General features: G+C 35.5%; 1 protein-coding gene across 1 annotated transcript in view; it reads left to right on the top strand.

Annotated features, from left to right (window-relative positions):
• Positions 1-21,598, top strand: part of LOC118197552 (uncharacterized) — a 214,945-nt gene that overhangs the window by 24,645 nt on the left and 168,702 nt on the right. Inside the window, exons 4-8 of the mRNA XM_085812555.1 lie at positions 2,607-2,789; positions 3,713-3,850; positions 5,396-5,578; positions 11,959-12,087; positions 20,697-20,879. Of these exons, the coding sequence (XP_085668681.1) occupies positions 2,607-2,789; positions 3,713-3,850; positions 5,396-5,578; positions 11,959-12,087; positions 20,697-20,879 (816 nt within the window). The remainder of the gene's footprint in view (positions 1-2,606; positions 2,790-3,712; positions 3,851-5,395; positions 5,579-11,958; positions 12,088-20,696; positions 20,880-21,598) is intronic.

The raw sequence follows: 21,598 nt of genomic DNA, 5'->3' as shown, positions 1-21,598 counted from the left end.
CTGAAAATTTTTAGTTACGATTATTCTTTAGAAACCGACATGCGCCTACTTGAAGATAATAGTAAGACTGAATTGTAATGAAATTTTTGTACTTACGTATTATCGCAACCAGGTTGACGCTATTTGTAAGTTTGAGTAAAAGAGTATGAACAGAAAGAAAATGTACATTTATTAATTACAGATAATTTTTAATACAGTTTTTTTATATTATTTTGTTTTAAAATATAAAATAGCAATTAAAACCCTTCCGGTTTCGAATTTGAATAAGTTGCAGAATTATTTTTTCGGCGGAAATCTTTTGGCTATTGCTTTTAGCACTGATTGAAAACCGTATTCGCCATAACCATGTACGCGTCGACTTATTTTTACTTAAAAAAACATCCCAGAATTGCACAAAAATGGCATTGCGCACACTCTTGACTTTATCCATGTACACTGCTATTTTCTCATAAATTACAAAAATGTGCACGAAAATGCAGGAAAATTTTGTGAATCTCCACATGCTCTTTTTACAAAACTACGTATGACACGTAGGGTCGCCAAATTTCGCAATTTATGCGAATTTTGGCCTGGTTGCGTTAATACGTAAGTACCGAAATGTTCGACATATTAGGTCTAATCACCAGTATCAGCATTTGTTTTCCTAGGCGGTGTCTAAACTAAATTTAAAGACTGATACGTCACTGTGACTTTACTTTATACATATTTCACAGTTATGTGACCTATCGCGAGTCAGGATTTTATGTTGACTCTAAATGAAAAGACTGAAATGTGAATATTTCTTACCTATCCTATCAAGAAAGACTGAAATGGCAAGATGTTTAAAAAAAGCCTCAACTGGGATGTTTGAAATGAAACATAACCTTACCATTGCACTTAGAACTGCGCTCAGTGTTAAGTATATCAAGGAAAAAGTATTTTTAATGCAAATGGCGGAAATCGAATTTTCGGAAACTGTAATAAGAGGTGAGCCATCTGTACGTATAAGATATACATACACCAAAATATAGTCTTGAAACTCGAGATTGATATGTTGAAAATCAAACTGTTTCGGAAGTTTGCTATTCGACGAAAGTAGTGACACATTAAAGAAGAATGAACATTTGTGTGCCCCAGGTATTGCTAACATAAATGCTCTAAAATGCGTTGACTCATGCAAGACCCCCTGGAAATCGCTCTTACACACACAGTGGCATAGCTAGAGCTTTTGCCGCCCAGGGCGGTCTCTGATTTTGTCGTTCTGAGCAGTTCCTGAATTTATCCCTCCTCTTCATGGCCAGACAAATAAATATAAGAATGACATATCAGGAAATAAATTAAAACTATATTTGTTTTTACAGAAAAATTTTAATTCCAACGTTTTAAACTTTTATTATTATTTTGCTTGCTTTTGTCGTTTCTCAAAACTGTCGTTAGAGGTCGACTTGATTCCTCCAGTTGCTGTAATTGTAAACAGTATAGAAAGATTTCTTAAGTGGAAAATAAATATTTATATTTCTTAAACATTTTCTAAGTGATTTTTATTTAGAAAATTCTTCTCACAACCAGCAGCTCTTATAGCAGTTGTGAGGAAAGTTTGCAATAGTATTACGATACTTGGAATTTGTTTTGGAGATTTTATTTTAGAATAAACTGCAAAAATTCAAAACAACCGATTTCCCACGTTCCTGTTTCGTGTCCCGGGTATTAACGGAAATAAAACTCTTCAAATACTTTTCTCTTAAAAAGCGATTCTTCCTTAGTAATGTCGCCGTCATAATTCAGTTGACATTCATAATTTCTATGCAAAACTTTTGACGGAATAAAAACGGTTAACGAGGGCATGTAGCTGTTGAAACTCATTGAGGCTTTCTTTGAATACTTTACTTTATAAGGTATTCTTTACTTTATAAGGTATTTCTCCCACCTTCCTAGCGTGCCTTCGTGGTGTAGGGGTCAGCACACTTGAGCTGGTAGTTTAGAGGTCCGTGGTTCGATTCCAGGCGCAATTTTTCATCTATCTTGCGTCCAAAAATCGAAATGTCTCTACAGTGGTGCCCGAACTAAAAGGGTCGTGGATGATGAATCTCCACACCCAGAATTTCGCGATTGGGTTTCCTAAAAAACCCCAATAATCCTTTAAAAGGGGGAGTATATAAGATATATCTCCCACCTTCCTAGCGTGCCTTCGTGGTGTAGTTATCAGCACACTGAGCCGGTATTTCAGAGGTCCGTGGTTCGATTCCGGCAAAGGCGATTGCTAATTTTTCATCTCTCTTGCTTACAAAAATCCAAATGTCTCTACAACCTGGAGTGAAAAAAATGTTTCCCTCAATTTTAATTCGGTATGCTATTCAGAATCTCATTGTTTAAGCGCTTCTACCATTCGCATGATGGTAGAAGCGCTTAAAGTTTTTGGGGCAGCCCCAAAAATGTACCATCCCACTGCCTCCACCCTCCTATAGTTATGCCTTTGTACTCACCCCATCGAAAGAGGCTAAAAATGCACGATTTTTTAAAAAAGCCAGAAATAGGACATAACCAGTCAAGTGGCTTATAATAACAATTATAGCCGTTATTGTTCTAAGGCTATTCTTATGCATGTGACATTCTGTTTTCTATTTCAGATAAAAATGATTGCCAGGAGTGTGATGATGTTCTTCACGATTTAGAAGAAATTGATGACGATGCTGAGAAAAGCGGCATTGCGTTTGTGAAAGTCAGTGATGAAGCTTTGGCTCTTGAATTTGGATTAGAAACTCTGCCGGCTCTCTTGTATTACAGAAATAAAGTACCTCTACTCTACGATGGTGAGTTTATAAGGTATTTCTTCCACTTTCCTAGCGTCCTTCGTGGTGTAGTGGTTCTGCACGCTGGGCCGGTATTCCAGAGCTCCGTGGTTCGATTCCCGGCGAAGGCGTTGCTAATTTTTCATCTCTCTGGCTTCTAAAAAATCCTAATGACTCTACAGTGGCGCCCGAACTAAAAGGGTTGTGGATGATGATTCTCCACACCCAGGATTTGACTAGGTGCCCTAAAACCCTAGTCACCCTTTAAAAAGGGGAGTATATAAGGTATTTCTCCCACTTTCCTAGCGTCCTTCGTGGTGTAGTGGTTCTGCACGCTGGGCCGGTATTCTAGAGGTCTGTGGTTCGATTCCCGGCGAAGGAGTTGCTAATTTTTCATCTCTCTGGTTTCTAAAAAATCTTAATGACTCTACAAATTTTACGTCTCAACTGCACTTCCATACAGAAAGTTTGTGCTTTGTTTTAGAGTGCTATATTTTGTTATGTCAATAACGACTTCCAGACGGAGTTGCTAAGAGTTTTATGATTAAGTGTTCTTAAGAGGTAGAGTAGAGAAGTAGCAAAATAGTTGCAAATAGTCGGTATAATCAGAGCGTTTGGAATGCTATCATCATACGATGATTTGTAGGTGCTTTATTTTTAAACTGCAGTATTTCCGCACGACGATATTTTAAAACTGCGAATTTTTTGTCCCATTTTATTTTCAACCGCGACGTTTTGCTCTCGCGATGTTTTCTACGATGACATTTTTCCTTTGCGTTGTTTCAACGGAGGTATTTTTGTCCATCATATTTTCACATGAAACTATTAATTTACGTGCTTTGATTCGTAAACTTATTATACTTCTTTCTGTTACATAAATGATATGTTTCTGCTACTGAAAATATCGATTGATTCTTGAAATTGGTACAATTCTCATATTTTAGGAAATCTACACGACGAAAACCTGGTTCTGACTTGGTTAGAAGCTCATAAAGATTTAGATACCGATGTTATTGAAGACATATCAAGTACAATTTTACCCACATTAATAGAGAATACAACTTACTTAGCTGTATTATTCTGTAAGTACATAATTTCTGATTTTTAGATTTCATTTCATTTATTCTAGAGTCATATTTTCATCATTCATTTATTTTACCGATGTATTCTTGTCATCACATATTTTCATTTATAATGAAATATTTGGGATGAACTTAAAATTAAATATGAAAGTTATTTTAGATGATAAAAATGAGTTTCATCATTTGTTTATTTGATCGATTTATTGTTATTATGATATATTTTAATTTATCTTGAAATATTTAGGATGAACTTACGCACTATATACCCAACTTATTGTTAGATGATGAAACTAATACATTGATACGAATACACTCATGTCCATAAATTAAGGATAATGCAAAATCAGGTAAAGGAAGAGTTAGAAGAAAAACAAATTTGACTTATTTGTAAAGTTTATTTATTAAACAAAAGGTAAAGAGCAAAAAAAAAGATGCTGTATGTTTGATATTATTATAAAAATTAGCGATTTTTCTCCCTGGAGCAAATTAAAAAAAAAAAAAAAAACCTATTTACAAAAAACCAATATTGCATGGTTGGTATGATTGTTAATACATTGTATGTCTCCCAGACGATGCAATACAGTCCGTACAACGCCTAGGCATGCTGAGTATCAAATTATCGACTTGATCTTGGGGGATATTACACCAAGCTAAACCTGGACTCGTCGGAAAACATCACACAAGCTCACTGTTGCGGTGTCCACAATGCATGCTCTCTACTCCAGGCTAACCGCAGGCAACAGTGAGTTGCAGTAAGTGGAACGCATCTGACAGGTATACGAGCATATAGACCAATCTGCCCTAAGCGTCTGTACACGGTCTGCCTTGAAATTGTCGTACCAGTGGCTGAAGAGAGCTGACGAGACAGGTCTGAGGCTGTGCTCCGCCTGTTTCTTTTGGCAGTAACTGCCAAATACCAGTTCTCATTCGGCGTTGTAACTCTGGAGCGACCTGTGCTATAACGTCTGCTCACATTACCATCATCTTGGAATCGTTGCCAAAGCCTGGAGATGACACTCTGGGCAATTCCAAGTTCGTCTGGTACTTCCAGTTGGGTACGCCTACATTCCAGACGGCCGATAATTCTACCACGCAAAAAATCACCCAAATGCGTCCTTTGTGTCATAACTATTCGGTTATTGCACTGAAATGCTTATAAAGCGCCTGCGAACAATTTTACTTTTTTGCCTGTATTCCTTATATATCACTCTCTTACACTTTCGTCATTGTGACGTACCATCGGTGTCATCTGGTTACTTCCGGAAATTTGCATATGATTCTTGAAGATGTGCGTAGTGATTTTATAGGTGATATATTTATTTTAGAGTTCGATTTCCGCGTGACTCCGAATTATCCTTAATTTATGGACATGAGTGTGCATTCATAAGATAAATAAATGATGAAAATGATTTTCATAAATAAATAAATGATGAAAAGGATTTTCATCCTTTATTTATTTTATCAATTTATTGTCATCGTGATATATTTTGATTTACTTTGAAATATTTGGGAAGAGCTTAAAAATAAATGCTTAATTTATTTTAGATGATAAAAATGATGAGAAAAGCCAAACTACTTTACTGGATCTGGAAGCGATTGATGACGACACCAGTAAACACGGAATTCCCTTCGTCAAAATTGCTGACTTGGAGGTTGCCTCGCTTTATGGAATTGTCGAATTACCCGCCCTTGTGTACTTTGAAAAGAAAATTCCAAACTTCTATCAAGGTATGTCATTATTTGTATTTAGAGTTTAACACGTTGAGAGCCAAGCGTATTTCTTAGGCAATCCCGTTCAGGCCACGCGCGCCGCTTAAAAGCGCTGGTATTGTAGCGCCAGCGATTCTTATCGCAGTAGAAGATAGTTTACGTTTGGAACGTGATTTCTATAGGCATTCATTCAACACGTTACGCGCCAAGTCTGTTTTGTAAATAGTTACATTCTATGCAAAGATATTACGAAGCAGAAAATTAGCATTACTGAAGTCCGGAAAGAATGAGCGCTATCCCTTACAAGTTGTGAAAAAGGAGATATTCCATCGAACAGAAAGGCAAGAATATCTAAAAAAAAAAAAAAAAAACAACAGCATAAACTCCAAAGAAAACCGGAAAAAGCCTCTGAAGTACGGAAATATTGTAAATTATGTTGTGATAAAAATGCAACTGAAGCTGGTAGAGTAATGGCCAGAAAAAAAGACTAAGACAGTTGTCCCAAATTGTAACAGCTGTAATGGAGAACCGTTTTTATGCTTACCGTGTTTCAATGAAATCCATTAGTCCTGTAATGAATCAAAATTAAGTAAATTTTAAATAATTTTTCTCTTATTCCATAAAACAGTGTAAATTGTATAGTTATGTATCATGTTACACGCTGACAGCCGGCGGCGGTCGACGCGGCCTAAACGGAAAGTCTAGTATCAGCCACAGATGGTTGACGCGGCCTAAACGGAAAGTCTAGTGTCAGCCACAGATGGTTGACGCGGCCTAAACGGAAAGTTTAGTATCAGCCACAGATGGTTGACGCGGCCTAAACGGAAAGTCTAGCGTCAGCCACAGATGGCTTACGCGGCCTAAACGGAAAGTCTAGTGTCAGCCACAGATGGCTGACATGGCGCTCAACGTGTTAATGAGGAGAAGCTATCTGTGCCTCATATTATTTGAAACTCTTAGTAGAATAGTGAGTAGTGAATAGATAGTAGTTATATAGTAGAATAGTGAGTAGTGAAATCTTAGGATTAGGATTAGGAACGGGGGACGTGGGCACCATCCCTTTACCGTTATGGTTAATTGGTTTAGCGCCACGTCCTCCAATATCCAGAATAAGGCCACACGTGAGACTCGCACCAGACGCCCAGACCCAGCACCCTATTCATCCGGGTAGCAGTCCAGCCGACCAAAGTGCTCCCGAGGAATACTCTAAGCCAAAATACCAGGTCCAGTGTTAATTTGTTTCCAGGAATAAAAAGTACAGTGCCAAACAAAGGCAGAATCTTTACATAGGTTAACATACAATTACATAGTTGATCACAATAAGATTATAGAATTATGACATTAAAGATACCTGGTTATCCGCCAAACAGTAGGTCTATTACAATAACATACATATGCAAAATTTGTTTAATAGTAGTAACAATTTGTGCGGCTACTCGTATTTGACAAATTACCTTTTAAATATAAACCTTACAATTGCACTTATATATGTCATGTTGTTTAGATATATATTACAAAATACAAATATGCAGACATTGAAAATGAGTTATAACAATTAATACATTATTCTGCAAATTAAGGGCTATTCACTTTGTACATATTACTGTTTGAAATTTAAATCATACATGATGCTGCAAGGATACAATACATATACTTAACTTACCATTACATATACACAAACACATACACATGTAAACTCCTGTTAAGAGTATTAACAATTTGTATAGATTATGGGCTACACGTGTTTGGCGTATTACCTGTTTTTAAAAATAAGTTTTACAATTACACTTAATTATGTCATACAAAATGGTGAAAGATTACGAAATACAAATTGCAATTATTGATAATGAGTAGCAGCAGTTTTATACATTATTCTGCTGATTATGAGCTACTCATTTTTACATGTTACCGTTTTAAGTTTAAATCCTTCAAGTACATTCATGCATTGTAAATTCAAAACGCACAAAATGCTACATAGAAATATTGCAATTACTTAATCAGTCATTGCATATACATATACCAAATCATATGTTAACTTTTTACTAAGTATAGGAACAATTTGTACAGATAATGGGCAATTCGTATTTGACATTTTACCTTACAGGCAAAAATCTTACAAGGACACTAATTTGTGTCATACAAATTAATTAAGAAAATATTATACAAATATGTAAACATTGATAATGAATAACGACATAATCAGTCATTGCTTATACATATACCAATACATATGTTAATGCTAAGTAGAGCAAGAGAGTGCTTTGTGATACTTTATAGCACCACCGCCACATGGCAATTTTACATTATAATGACTGAAAATACGAAATACCACTCATATATACCGCACACATTGAAATGGTTTTTTGTAATTGGGATAAGACGATGTGCTTACTCATAAATTTTCAAACCTTTTGACAGATGCAATTATTTATATATTTGCATGCTACATTATACAGAGCTTTTACATTAATTGAGTATACATATATACTTAATTTTAACATGTATTTGCATAGAAATATTGGACATACGGAAACATAGAACATTGGACATACGGAAACATAGAACATTGGCTATACACAAAAATTGCACGTTAAATCTTTATAAAACATGATGCTTAATCATTACCTCTTAATATAATGCGCAAGGTTATTCATGCACCATACCAGTTACTACTTAAAAGGAACATAATATTCAAGCAAAACGTAGTTGAAATATTGATACACATATTATTCTCAATTGTAACATTAGTATCCTAAAAGAAAAACACTTATTTTTGTTTCATTATATTACTGCTAATAGAAATTGTTACTGTTAAATAATACTGTACCATAAAATACTACATAATTATATTACGCAATTAGAACTTAATATCGCATAACTTAAATACATTGCATTCATTGCACATTACAATTATTCTTGTTATCTCAATTAGAACATAATATTACATAACTTAATTTAATATTCAATTAAACATCGAACAACTTAATATCTAAAATTGTTCAATTAAAACATAGTGCCACTTAATAGATTTGCATACACTTGACTGATATGTTGTTATGTAATTCCATTACTACATAAGAAAATTGTTCAAAATAAAACTACTTTAAAGTTAGACATACTGATATTGCTTTACAGTGTTACAAGTGCTTTAACGTTATTCCGAGTATACATTCCATTGTCAAATGAAACATGATACTGCATAGGTATATTATATACATATAGTATGGAACTTTTACTAAATATATTTGCATCACATTAGTTTACATAGTACCTTAGTACGTATTAGAATGCATGGCTTGGCATTACAATTGTATATAATATATACTTAAGTTTTTATATTGTCCATGCATGGGCACGTATATGTAGCATACTGTTCCTTATCGATTATACATATATATATATAAGGTGCATATAATTGCAAGACTGCATAGTTCATGCTTTAATGTTCGATCATAAAGCATGTAGCATATATTGACATCCCATGTAAATGTTACAGCTACGTATAATACATATAATCAGTTGCTGTACTGACCCGTTAAGCACTCTGGCATAGATCAGTACCCAGTGAGGAGAGCTTTGACATTATAACACAAATTTTACGAACCAGATGCCTTTGCTTTATTAGATATTTACAATAGGCTTGTGTATTAGTAGATGGAATTAAGAGATGTTGTCCAGCAGTGAGCTGGCAGTTGGTAACATAGTGTTCGGGTGTGCCTTGTAAGCCACAAACACACATATCTGAGTTACTGATTCTATGTCGCGCGAAAAAGGTCGGAAAAGGACCATGGCCACTTATGTATCTAATCAACAAAGGGTTGCCTATATTTCTGTCTGGGTCGACATATGCAATGTGGTATGCTGTTCTTCGTCCAGTAGGACTGGAGTCCCACTCTTGTTGCCACTTCGATATGGCACGTAGTCTGGTAATTCTCTTGAGATGGGAATATGGCCATGGTATGGTAAGATTGAGAACATTTGAGTTGACAGCTGCTTCCTTAGCCATCTTATCAGCAAGCTCATTACCAGCATTGCCGACATGGGCCTTAACCCATTTGAAATAATAATTTTTTCTTTGATGATCCCTAAGAGTGCGCTGAATGTCTTGGATAATGGTAGATCGGTGGTCGGGATTGATTAGTGCATGTAAAGAGGACAAGCTGTCTGTGAGAATGATGCCTGTGGGTATTTTCATATTAATTAGGTAATCTATTGCATGCTTTATTGCTACGACCTCGCTCTGGAAACACTATTGTTAGATTGCAAATGTGCTTGCCAGGTATGAATTACACCATTTTCAGTGGTAACAATGAATGAGCAGCCCACATTATCTTCTATTCTGGAACCATCTGTATAGATTTTTACATTGCTTGCTGGCTCATCCTCGGCAGTATTGGAGAGAATTTTGACTCCGATGCCTTTCAGCGCGGGATGCACGGCAGTAGGAAGGACTAATTGTTCGTATTGGTCCACTTGATAAGTAAAATCATCATAGGTAAGTTGTTTACGAAGGTAGAATAGTGAATTAAGTCAGTTGGTGCACCAACTTCATTGTCTTTTCACCCACTAGGACCGAAAGTTAATGTGTTTTCCCACGGCTCGACTTAGTCTAATTGCGGCCGATGCAAAACTTTCTTTGGGGGCCTCCCTCTGCTTCACTACTTCCGTAATGAAGAACCGAACTTTATTGAGGCATTTAAATTTTTCACTTCTATCATTAAAACGATATAGCAAATCTGAAGAGCCAAAATTTGACAAAAATGCTATTTAAATTTATAGTTAGAAAATGTAAAGACTTTTTTAGCAATTTGAATTAATTAACGAAAGATACCGTAGACAAACAGTTAAGATACCGGTTGCAATCATCGCTACGATACTACATTCGATATTTCGGAAGGGATCCAGGTAAATTTTCACAGTCTTGCAAATGAAATTAATTAATGAAAAGAATATTAGACATTTTGTGAGTATTTTAAGAAAATACAACTTATAATTGATTATTGTGATATCTCAGTGTTGCAAAAATCCAGCAGAACCCACTGGACACGATGTAACTGAATTTTTTGCGGTTGCGATTAAGATAAACTAGTTAAGAGGCATATTGTTGCAATTTGTGAACTTTTCACAAGTTTTCGAAATGCTGTTTTCTGATTGTTAACTTTGTCATCTTGTAGAGTCATTAAGATTTTTTTTAGGGGCAGAAAAGATGAAAAATAGCAAACGCCTTCGCCGGGAATCGAACCACGGACCTCTGGAATACCGGCCCAGCGTGCAGAACCACTATACCACGAAGGACGCTAGGAAAGTGGGAGAAATACCTTATAATCTAGCCGCGAAAAATTCATATCCTTGTTGACATTACGATGGAATTCAGCTACATTTTCGCAATTACGATGGCTCAATTAAGCCAATCAAAAGCTAGTATTTTTGTAAGCATATCGTATTTTGTGCTATGTAAAAATACAGGCTTTTGATTGGCCAAATTTGTCTATCTTAATTGCGAAAATTTAGCTGAATTTCGCCATAGAAAGCCACAAATTTATGAAATATACATTTTTTGTATTCATGCGATAGATTAATGAAGAAGGTAACATAAAAGTGGCAGATTTTACAGTGTACTGATATTTTGTTGTATTGATATTTAAAAAAAGTTCATTAAAGAAGGAAACGTAAACTTTCCATTCGATTTGGGGGCCTCTTCTGAACTGGGGGCCCGGGGCAATTGCCCCATATGCGCTTACCTTAGTCAGGCTCTGCGTTTTCCCACATCCCGTAGGACGGAGTCTTCATTTTAAATAAATTCATTACATAGAAACATTAAAAGTTATACATTTAGAAATTTTAATACCGTGCATTTTATAACGTTTTTGAATTATAAATATATATAAGAAATATTTCTCTTTGGAAATCGCAGAAACATCTTTTTTCATACACAGCTTGTTTACATGCGACATTTTGAAAGAAGAATCCATTTAAAAATAGTAGAGAATCTTTCTCAAATCAAAATAATCTGTTTCTAGAAAGTTTAATTCCAAAACATTTCTTTTGTTTTAATTCTTTATTGAAGTAGTCCTAAAAATATGTAAACATCCTCTGTATGTAAGAATCTTTCTATTTTTTTCTTGGATTACTTAATCAATTTGAAATATTTAAATAGTTAAAATATCCCCTGGAAAACTTATGAGTCAACATACTATGTCACACAAGAATATTCTAGAGTTCAAAAAGGATGATTCTGAATGCAAATGTACTTTTAGTGATTAAAATGTATTTTAGTAATTTAAATCTACTCAATAGTTCTTTGCTTTGGGTTTTTATTGTAGCATCTTTTCTATATTTTAATCCAATGTTTCATTTGTAGTTTTATTGTTTTCTGATAATTTTTTATATTTTTTTAGGAGATTTAAATCATGAAGAGGTTTTAAAGTGGCTGATATTTCAGAAAGAATCCGACGAGATCGAAGATGTTACTAATAAAGTCCTCACTCAGATGATCAAAACAACAGATTATCTTGCAGTTTTATTTTGTAAGTATAAAATTTATTGCATTTGATTTTTTAATTTAGATAACATAGTATGCGAATTATACAAGCTTTTATATATTAATAATTTCTTTTGCCGTCATTTGAACGCACTTTCGATTATGTAAGTTACAGAATTTTTACTTCCTTTTACGAAAACGTATTATTGAATTGTAGTTTCCAAAATTTCGGGTATCATAGTTCAACGTAAATATCCATTTTGACCGCTCCAGAATCCATTTGAATGATTTTTTTACGTGATGTCTGTATACGCAACAGAATATAGGACATTTGTTTTCCAAAACTGATTGTAAGATGGATTAAAAAGGGATTTTTTATCCGTGATGTCTTTACGTACGTGCGCACTTTTGTATCTCGCATAACTCCAAAAAAAAAAAAAAAATGCCATTGAACGTTCAAATTTTGTATGTAGGACTATTACACAATATAGGTGTGCACCTCCCTTTTTTATTCAATCCGTCTCACCAAAAGTGTATACATTTTTGTTCTTATATCTTGGCAAATCGGGTATTTTTTGCCTTACAAGGGATTGAATTATGTTCTTCTTAATCTCCAATTAAGGTTTTTATGCCTTCAGTTAATCTGCATGCAACAGTTGTAGAATTATCAACAATGTAAAAGTGTATGTGGAGCTTAGGCCAAACGTTGCTGCTGTTTGTTTGCGTTTGAAACACTTAACAGCATTGTGAATTCAGTTGATGCACCAAATCAGTGTCTTTTTGCCCAATTGGACCAAAAGTTAGCGTTAAATTTGTGTGCATCGAAAATTTTTATCTTTTTGCTCGTTGGTCTAATTGGGCCCACCAGCGGCCGAGCGGTAAAGACGCTGAACACTGGTAGTTCGGTCTGAGGTTCGAATCTCGCGAACGGGCTGGCTGCATGGGCGTTTTCGTGGTTTTCCCCATGTGTAACGTGTATACTAGCCAGTTTCCCTTAGAAAGGCCTCCACGAAAGGCATCCCTCCCTTTAGGCAGATAGCCCTCGTGTGGTTTGCCATAACTGAATAATCCAATCCAATCTAATCCGTTGGTCTAATTGCTTGTTTTGACGTAAAAGCTCTAATTTTAATTCTAATTTTTTTTTTTTTTTTTTTTTTTTTTTTTAATACTGTTTTTAACTGTATTTCGTGTTTTAGATTTTTCTGTGTGATTTTTAATGAACTTATTTTGAATTTTTATGTAATTTTTCCTTATTGCGAAGTGAGAACTGAATTGATTGAATGAGAAACAGATCTCTAATGAAATTCGAGGAAATACGTTTAAATGAAATGCAGCAAAAAAATGTGTATAATTTAATAGGCCGTACAAAGAGGTCATGTGTTCACATCAGATTTTTATTGTATGAATTTATTGTTGATGAATTATGAAACTATTGAAATTTAAACTGGTTAATGGGAAGAATAAGGAGCACGCGACATTTGACGATATCCGTGTTAGATAATGGTTTTATTACAGTAACCCTATTATTTCGTTATGATTTTATTTTGACAAACTTGTATGGTTTTATAACTGGAATCAATGGGATTGTTGGATATTAGAATATTAATAATGCATATAATGTAATTTATACATTGTTTAATGACGCGATGCCGAGATTGTTTGTGATGCCAAATTCATGCAATTTTCTGTTTTTAAGCGAAAACAGATCCCTGTGTACATGGGAAGGAAACGAATAATGCAATAATATAATATAATATATATAATATTTCATGGGCGCGATTTCGAGTATGTGGAATTCTCTGATATTTTTAAGTGATAACAGACAGCTATGTAAATGGGAAAAAAACAATAATGCATATTAATATATTCAGAGCCGTATTAAGGCTTTTAGAGGCGCCCTAAGCACTCAAAAGATTTTGGAATTCAGCCCTGAATATAGTGCTTAATATGCGCAATGTAAAGACTGAGAGCATGTCAAGTTTATGCAATTCTCTAGTCTTTTTAAAGTGAAAACATATCACACTGTATATGGGAAGATAGCACACTCATCGCAAAACCGGTATCGTGCATTAAACATTATATGTTAACAACAAGATCAATTTTCGCCAAAAGCGCATTACATATAATCGTGCCGTATATCTGCGCAATGGCAAGACTGGGCGATGCCGAGTTTGTGCAATTCTTGAGTTTGTGCAATTTAATGTAGAGTAAAAATATAAAAAATAATATTATGAAAATATATTAGTATATGCATCACTACTTTGCATTTGTTATGTCATTGCTGTAACCGAGTTCTTCGAATTTGAGTGACTCTCTTCATTTTCCCTCGATTTTCGGACTGTCAAATTAGTTTAAAAAAGTGAAAAATGCGGAGAAGTACGGTATGCATTGGAATAAAAAGCGGATTACTTCCAGATAATAGTCATATTTATTTCAAATTACCTTCTCAAACTTTTATTTTTAATGTAGTGTTTTTTTTTAATGTAGAGTAAAAATATAAAAATTCATGCATATATATATATATAAATATAAAAATTCTCTGGTGTTTTTAAGTGAAAATATTAGCTCGTTGTGCAGATGGGAAGAAAACAGTAATGTATATAATATATATAATGTTTAATGTGCATACCAAATTTGGAGATTCTCTGATGTTTTCTTAAGCGAGAACACATAGCTATGTTGCATGGGAAGAAATATTGTAGTGTACCGTACATCATGCAGGATATGTAATGCATCACTTTTGCATTTTTATATGCATCATTGCATTAACTGAAAACTGTATTTTTAATTATAATTTTTTCCCCTGAGATTTTAAAAAGTAACTGAGCCGGATTTTGATGTGTCTGGCTCAGTTACAATCAGGTATCGCCTCATTATCCATCCGATACTGTAATATTACGATCAATATGTATTCTTTTAAAGAAATAATATTATGAAAATATATTAGTATATGCATTACTACTTTTCATTTATTATGTCATTGCTGTAACCGCGTTCTTGGGAATTTGAGTGACTCTCTTCATTTTCTCTCGGTTTTTGGACTGTCAAATTAATTTTAAAAGAAGGAAAAATGCGGAGAAGTACGGTATGCATTGGAATTAAAAACGGATTACTTCCCGATAATAGTCATATTTATTTCAAATTATATTCTCAAACTTTTATTTTTAATGTCAGAGTTTCAAGTGAAAACAGTTCGCTGTGCATCTGTTTGTCTTGTTTTTGATGATAGTGATGAGTAAGACTACATGTCGAAAGAGTTCAAAAATATAATTTTGAGCTCATGTATAGTAAAATACTGGTTCTTAAATTTTTAAAGTTGTAAATATCTATATAAAGAACAAGTTAACGAAAGCTCAGGCAAAGTAGAAAGTTACTGAAAGTATATGTTGGTTAATCCGATCGCGGTTAATGTTATTCGCATATATTTATCGAATTGGCAAAGCATACCAAAATATAGAAAATGCATTCTTTACTGTAATCAATAATTCGGTTAATACGATCAAAATATTATAAATTTTTTAATGTAATATAAAGACAAAAAGATTTTAAAAAATTGCTAAGTTACAGAGAAATGTCACCGAGTACGGATTAAGTCGCCAAATAGCTTGGTCTCGATTTTTATGAGCCATTTAAAACTAGGCAAAAATTAAAAAAACTTAATTTGACGCAGATTTTCAGATACAGACGCATTGATACAGACTCCTCTTCTTCGAGAGGTAAATAACATCTGCATAATGAATTTTCTTTGGAAAAAAAAAATTCCTAGGAAACATTTCCGCCAAACTGAACTTGCTTTACTGCACGGTTTTACATTTTAGAATTGAAAGGTCTGTTCCGGTGAGGGGTACATCATCGGTCGATGAAATCATGAAAGATTATGAACTGTTCATAAATGAACTAAACCTTATGCACAATTCATAAACAAGCCTTTGCATTTTCCTAATTGAAACGCTGTGAAAGTGCCTGTTTTATATTTCTTGATGTTGTTATATTAAATTAGTTGAATTCTATGGCTATTTTGAAGAATACTTTTCTTTTATTGATTTAATGTTATTTTTCGGTTAAAGTTATCAAAATAGCTGTGGACAAACATGATCACATTAAGTGGCGCCGACTGTAATATTAATTTTCGACAATGTTTATTGAGTTTTCACGAAGCAAAACATGCTCTGTAAATGATCAAAAATGGAAAAATATACATGTCTTAGTATATTTTAGGGCGCCATCAACAACAAAAATAGCGGCAAAAAGAATAGAAACAGCAACAACAGTAAGAGCAGGAACAAGCAACAGCTATAGCAGCAAAATAAGAACAGCAACTACAACTACAGCAACAGCAGTAGTAGCAACAATAATAATAGCAACTACAGCCACAGCAACAACAACTACAAAAACAGTAATAGCAGCAACAACAACAGCAGCAAGAACAGCAACAGCAGGAACAGGAACAACTACAGTAATAGCAGCAACAATAATAACAGGAACTACAGCAACAGTAACAACAATAGCAGTAACAGGAACAACTACAGCAACAACAGTAGTAGCAATGATAACAGCAACAACAGTAGTAGCAATGATAACAGCAACAACAGTAGTAGCAATGATAGCAGCAACAACAGTAGTAGCAATGATAACAGCAACAACAGTAGTAGCAATGATAACAGCAACAACAGTAGTAGCAATGATAACAGCAACAACAGTAGTAGCAATGATAACAGCAACATCAGTAGTAGCAATGATAACAGCAACAGCAAAAGAAACAGCAACAACATCATGATGATCATCATCAACAACAACAAAACAGCAACAAAAATAATAATATTGTTGCGTGCGTACGGGTTCGTTATGAAATGAATGCACAAGTCCGATGAAAAATGAACAAAAATTTATTATTATCACAACAAAAATGCTTAAATTTTCTCAAATTATCATGCAGTATTACAATATCTCACAGTAGTTATCTTTTAACTACTCAAATATCCAATAGAACGTAATTCAAAACAGCTAAAGAACGCTAATCCGCGAATTCGCTACAATCAACAACAGTAGTTTTCTAAACAACAACAAACTAATCAACTACTACAAACTGAGATGTTTTCCTCCTTTTATAAGATTTTAAAATCACGCGCTAGAATTTTCCAGTACTTTCTCGAAATAAAAAGAGATATTTATTTATTTAATGCACGCGCTCTTGTATTTTCAATTTTCCGGCTTAGCTTTCTTTTAATATTCGTCACGCGCTGCACTGCGCGAGAAATAAAACCATTTAATTTGTAATTGAACTAACATTAGCTTTTTAAATACCAAATTCGTAACACTGCCCCCTTCCCAAGGACTGCACGTCCCGGGCAGTACAATCCCTGGAGAGGAAGCTAAACTTACAACTGTGGCATAAATGCATTAATAAGCATTACATTACAATAATAAACAACATGAACAATAAATGCAATACATAAAACAAATCAAATGCTATCAAATACAAATCAAATACACATTTAAAAACAAAATGGACCATGGTCTTATACTATTTACAATTATTTACATTATGTACTATGGCCATAGTAATAAGCTAACCTGTCGTAAGAGTTCGAAGACTCACGGATCCGAACCACGACGTCATTCGTGTTCAGCACTGTATATGGACCATCCGAAGGTGACTGTAATTTAGGACTCAGTCCTTTTCGTTGAATTGGGTTCCACAACCACACCTTGTCTCCTTTGTTGGATCTCTGTCTAGTAGCTCTTGTGTCACATCTGGTCTTCACTTTCTCCGTCGCCAAGTTGACTCGCTTTCGTGCAGAACGGTGCATCCCCTCAAACCGGGCCTGGACATTTTGGATGTGTTCCTCAGGCGATGAAGGCGCATCCGTACGGCGAGCAAACAGGCGGTCACAAGGCAGACGAAGGTCTCGACCGAAGAGCTTCTGAGATGGAGAATAGCTGGTAGTCTTGCGTTTCTTTTCGACCCTAGCATGATTTCGGCGGCTTCCCAAGCTGGGTCTTTCGGACAAGGCGTCGGCATTTCCAAGTGAGGATCTCTTCTGAGGATGGATAGTCATGTCACCAGATGCTGAAAGCAGTTTGTTGTTTTTGAAGTCTAAGGAAAAATTGTATTTCCTTAAAAAGTCCAATCCGAGTATGCATGGATCTGTGATATCCGCCACATATGCCGTGTGATGGTAGGCGGCACTTCCAAACGTGATGCTTACGTTTAACTTCCCAGTTATGTCGATCTTATCACCAGACGCAGTCTGAAGGGTAACACAGGATGGCGTCCAAATAAGTTTATCTTTAAACTGTTCAGCTAAATCTTTCCTAATGATGGTAACATTAGCTCCTGTGTCAATGATCATATCGCAAGGAACTCCATCGATATTCCCATTGATGGACATTCCGTTACTGTTGCCACTCACTGTATAAATTTTAAGAGCTTTAAAACAAGGTTTTTCATTATCTGACAACCTCCGTTCCTCGATATGGTCACTAATTTGTTTACTGCGTCGTTGCTGGGAAATGGTCTTATTTTCCGTACCTCGGGATGTTCTGCAATTTCTTCGTATGTGGCCTTCAACTCCGCAGTTCCAGCATTTTAGAATTAGTTTCTTTTCACTTACGTTCCGTCTCAAGCCACTGACTTGTCTGGTAAAATCATCTGCTTTATATTCCGTACCCTGGGGTGTTCTGCAATTCCGTCTTAGGTGACCTTCACTACCACATCTCCAACACCTTAGAGCCACTTTCTTCTCCCTCCTACTCCGTATCAAATCGTCGACTTGTCTGGCTAAATCATCTAAACGAGCCATCAGTTGATCCACTGGCTCATGGACTTGCACAGCTCTAACTGGGTAGCGATCTCTACTAGTTGCTTGCTGGGCTGCCTCGAACTTCATGGCGTACAACAGAGCGGTTTTTATGTCCTTTACATCTGCCATTCGAAGAGCTTTCTGTATTTCAGGATCCCGGATGCCGTCGATGAAATATTGCAGCGACAGGATTTCTCTTGTTTCTGTCGGGCACTCCGAAAAGGCGTGATGTGACAGCCTTTCAACTTACGTGGCGAGCTCCTGAAGTGTTTCGGTAGGCTTCTGTTGACGAGATTTTAATTGGAGCCTGCTGTAGTCTTTTAAACACTTCTCTTCAAAGCGCAACTCCAAGGCGCCGGACAGAGCTTCGAAATCTAACCTTTTGTTTTCGGGAAGAGTCTGACGGATATCCGCTGCGTCGGCTCTTAGAGAAGCGGCGAGATGACAAGCCTTAGCTTGGGAATCCCATCCATTCGCATCTGCCACGATAGAAAATTGTGTCTTATACACCTGCCAGGAGGTCTTCCCATCATATGTAGATAGCTTCAGAGGTGGACGAGCAGGCATTGGTAAGAATTTAAAATCATCACTCCTGCTCCCTGCCGACGCTACGAATTTCTTTAAAGTATCCATTTCTTTGGCAACTGCAGAAACTCTCTCATCAATTTGTTGTTCGATTTGGTGTTGGACGGCACAAACTCTTCCTTCAATTCGTTCCTCCACAGCAGAAACTCTCCCTTCTATATGTTCTTTTACAGAAGAAACTCTTTCTTCTATTTCTTCTTTCACCGAAGAAACTCTTTCTTCAATATGATCTTTTACGGAAGAAACTTTTTCTTCAATATGTTCAACTTTATTTTCAACTGCGTCAATTCTGCCTTCCATAGCTTCAAATTTATTTTCTATTATGCAAGTAATTTCTCTTTTCATTTCTTCTTGACCAGCTTGAACGGCTTTCATTTCGTCCTTAACGGATTCTTGGCCCAATTTCATTTCTTCCTTAACGGATTCCTGGCCCAATTTCATTTCCTCTTTAATTTCTTCTTTAAAAGATGTTTGGCCAGCTTCCATCTTTTCTTGTACAGCTTTTATATCTTCCTTAACGGAGTTGACGGCTCCTTCCATCTTTTCTTGGAAAGCAGCAAATGCAGTCATCATTTGCCTGAATTGTTCTTCCATCGCTCTTGTTATTGGCATTCAAATCTCACTTCTGACACCAAACATTGTTGCGTGCGTACGGGTTCGTTATGAAATGAATGCACAAGTCCAATGAAAAATGAACAGAAATTTATTATTATCACAACAAAAATGCTTAAATTTTCTCAAATTATCATGCAGAATTACAATATCTCACAGTAGTTATCTTTTAACTACTCAAATATCCAATAGAACGTAATTCAAAACAGCTAAAGAACGCTAATCCGCGAATTCGCTACAATCAACAAGAGCTGTTTTCTAAACCACAACAAACTAAGCAACTAACTACAAACTGAGATGTTTTCCTCCTTTTATAAGATTTTAAAATCACGCGCAAAATCACGCGCTAGAATTTTCCAGTACTTTCTCGAAATCAAAAAGAGATATTTATTTATTTAATGCACGCGCTCTTGTATTTTCAATTTCCCGGCTTAGCTTTCTTTTAATATTCGTCACGCGCTGCACTGCGCGAGAAATAAAACCATTTAATTTATAATTGAACTAACATTAGCTTTCTAAATACCAAATTCGTAACAATATTATTTAAGCTTGCCATGGCCCGCAGAAAAGGACCACATGATGGACCATCTTTCAGCCTCTTCTGTTTTAAAATTGCGTTATTTTCTTTGCTCAGATGTATTTTTTTCCTTTTCAGATGACAGCGGTAGCAATGCCAGTAGGACAGTACTCCAGGAACTGGAGGGAATCGATGACGATTGCGATCAGCATAACATACCATTCGTCAAAATCGATGACAGTCAACTGGAATCTCTCTATGGAATTAAAAATCCTCCAGCTCTAGGATTCTACAAGAAACAAGTTCCTAAGTTCTATGACGGTATGTTATCGTACATTGTATTACGTGACATTAACGTAGTAGATTTCATGACTTGGAAAACGAATATTATGAAAATACTGATAGTTATGCTTTATTCAACTTTCTTTTTTTCCCCCTTTCAAAGACGCATCTTTAGATCCAGAAATATATTCCATTAAAAGTAAAATGGTTTCTTCGGTTTTATCTGTCCTTTCCGTTTTCGTATTATCATCATCGCCTAACAGCCTTTCCCATGATTTGACAACTGCTGTAGCCCAGCGCTGTACAACCGAATAAGCAACATCGTTTACATTCATGCGTTTCAATTTTTCAACCATTTTTTGTCCTTCTCCGATTGTTTTTATCATTTTGGACTGTCACAGATTTTTTTTTCCTAAAACTATTTACCAAGTCGTTTTGAGATCATCCTCCTTGGTAGAGGATAGAGAGTTGTAGTAACTGTTTGAAGTCTTCTACTGGATGACTTCCGTCTTTTAGGACATTTTGGATGTTGTTAATCATTTTCACTCATTGTTCTTCTAGAAAGCTTATAAGGTATTTCTCCCGCCTTCTTAATATGCCTTCGTGGTGTAATGGCCAGCACACTCGGCACGTATTCGAGAGGTCCGTGGTTTGAGTCCCGGCGAGGGCATTGCTCATTTTTCATCTCTCCTGCTTTCAAAAAATACCTAATGCCTCTACAAGCCTCAAAGGGACTTTCTTCATCCAGCATTATCGTA

The sequence above is a fragment of the Stegodyphus dumicola genome, chromosome 3, assembly GCF_044657685.1.
Source record: "Stegodyphus dumicola isolate Sdum_Otavi_A_Nest chromosome 3, ASM4465768v1".
NCBI classification, from domain to species: domain Eukaryota; kingdom Metazoa; phylum Arthropoda; class Arachnida; order Araneae; family Eresidae; genus Stegodyphus; species Stegodyphus dumicola.
This window is presented reverse-complemented; position numbering and strand designations above follow the sequence as displayed.